At 40.6% G+C, this 1,935-nt stretch overlaps 1 protein-coding gene across 1 annotated transcript; it reads left to right on the forward strand.

The window, feature by feature from the left end:
• Positions 1 to 225: 225 nt before the first annotated feature.
• On the forward strand, positions 226 to 1,359 carry LOC140864894 (eukaryotic translation initiation factor 1A). The gene is made up of 2 exons (XM_073269303.1): positions 226 to 602; positions 974 to 1,359. The coding sequence occupies exons 1-2, from the start codon at positions 348 to 350 to the stop codon at positions 1,154 to 1,156; spliced, it is 438 nt and encodes a 145-aa protein (XP_073125404.1). The 5' UTR covers positions 226 to 347; the 3' UTR covers positions 1,157 to 1,359.
• The last annotated feature ends 576 nt before the right edge of the window (positions 1,360 to 1,935 follow it).

Raw genomic sequence — 1,935 nt, forward strand, 5'->3', positions numbered from 1 at the left:
ATATTTTTCGTTACAATTGAATTTTATCACTTAGATGCAAGAGACACACACAATGGTCTATTGCGAAACCGATGTGTAGACCCGACTTCTAAATTTGATGGGTTTGTACGATGTGAACCGGCCCGTTTGATTTTGGACCTTAGTTCAGCCCATTTACATTTCTACCACTTGGACCCTGCGTGAATATAAGAGAGGCCCGGTGAATTCCGTAACTCTAACGCAAAAGAGAGAAAGCAAATCAACTCTCCTGGATAGATAAGGTCGCAGAGAAGAGGAAAACAGGGGAGAATAACTTTTAGAGGAGAAAGAAGAGCCATCCGATCTAGGGTTTCTGTGCTTACGCCGCCATGCCGAAGAACAAGGGTAAGGGAGGTAAGAATCGCAAGAGGGGGAAGAACGAAGCTGACGATGAGAAGCGAGAGCTAGTATTCAAGGAGGATGGGCAGGAGTATGCTCAGGTGCAGCGGATGCTCGGAAACGGCAGATGCGAAGCCACTTGCATAGATGGTGTCAAGCGCCTTTGCCACATCCGTGGAAAGATGCACAAAAAGGTCTGGATCGCCGCCGGCGACATTATTCTGGTCGGGCTTCGCGATTATCAGGTATGCTTCTATTTGTTATTTTGTTTTGAAATTTGTTTGTGGTATTATTAGTATTGGTGTTTCTCTATGTGATTTCGCGCTTAGTTTGTGTTATCTGTTGGTTGGGACCTGTTCTTTTATGATTGTTTTTCGAGTTTTTAGGGCTACTGGATCGTGTGAATCGGGATTTACGACAAATTCATCTAAAAAAAGTGGATTTTATGTTTTCCATGTAGAAGATTTCAGCTGATTCTGAACTTTTAGAAACCAATTCAAATTTGGAGCAATTTCCCTTTGAAAGCTCATATAAATTGTGTACAAGCTTAATTTTATGTCTGAGTTGTCTATGTTTTGAATGGTTTGATTTGTGGCCCCTTCTTGGGTGTTAATAGGACGACAAGGCAGATGTAATTCTGAAGTACATGCCGGACGAAGCGAGATTATTGAAGGCTTATGGTGAGCTGCCCGAGAACACGAGGCTTAATGAAGGTATTGCTGGCGGGCTCGATGAGGAAGATGATGGTCCTGGCGACGATTACATTGAATTCGAGGACGAAGACATTGACAAACTATAGAGAGTTTGTGAGTGTTGGGACTTTGCTTTGAATGATCATTATGTTACCTCTTTTTTCTTTGCTAAAATACCTGTTAAGAGTACAAATTGAGGGGCTCCATATATATATGTGTGATATGATGAAGATTTTAGAAGCGTGGGTGTTTATATATGACAATTTGTGCTGATGCAATAATAAGGAGATATCTTCTCTGTGGTAGGTAACATTCTTGTTGTGCAACTCATTTCACTGGAATTTCGAATTCGTTCGAATCTTGAATCTTCTTACGTACTTGTGTAATCTATATACGCACATGGAGTTGCTAACTCCGTGTAGTTCTGGTATACTGGGTTACTCATATTCCTCTTCTCTGTCTCGTGAATATTGAAATTCAAGTCATATTTGATATGCATATTCTGTAGTACTCTGGAAACAATTATATTGCATGTTTTGACTTGTTTCAACATATTCAACATTTGTATCAGTGCCATCCAAACCTGTACTGATCAATTCACAACTCGAACATCAGATCTTGCTCTTTTCGTATATAGGGAGGAATTTGTCAAATAGGGAATATGGGATAGGAAATATCCCAAAATAACTCTTTTTTTTTTCTGTGATTTGTGCTAATCAACCAAGTTATTTTAGATGCTTTCCTGGTTTTTGTTGAATGGAAGTCCTTTCCTGAAGGTAAAAGTCTCTCCTTGGCCAACTCCGCATGACTCATGCGATGCCTAAGAGATCACCTGAGCATAGGGTTGTAATCGAGCCGAGTCGAGCATACTACTTGAGCTCGATTG

This window comes from Henckelia pumila, chromosome 4 (genome assembly GCF_033568475.1).
Source record: "Henckelia pumila isolate YLH828 chromosome 4, ASM3356847v2, whole genome shotgun sequence".
NCBI lineage: Eukaryota > Viridiplantae > Streptophyta > Magnoliopsida > Lamiales > Gesneriaceae > Henckelia > Henckelia pumila.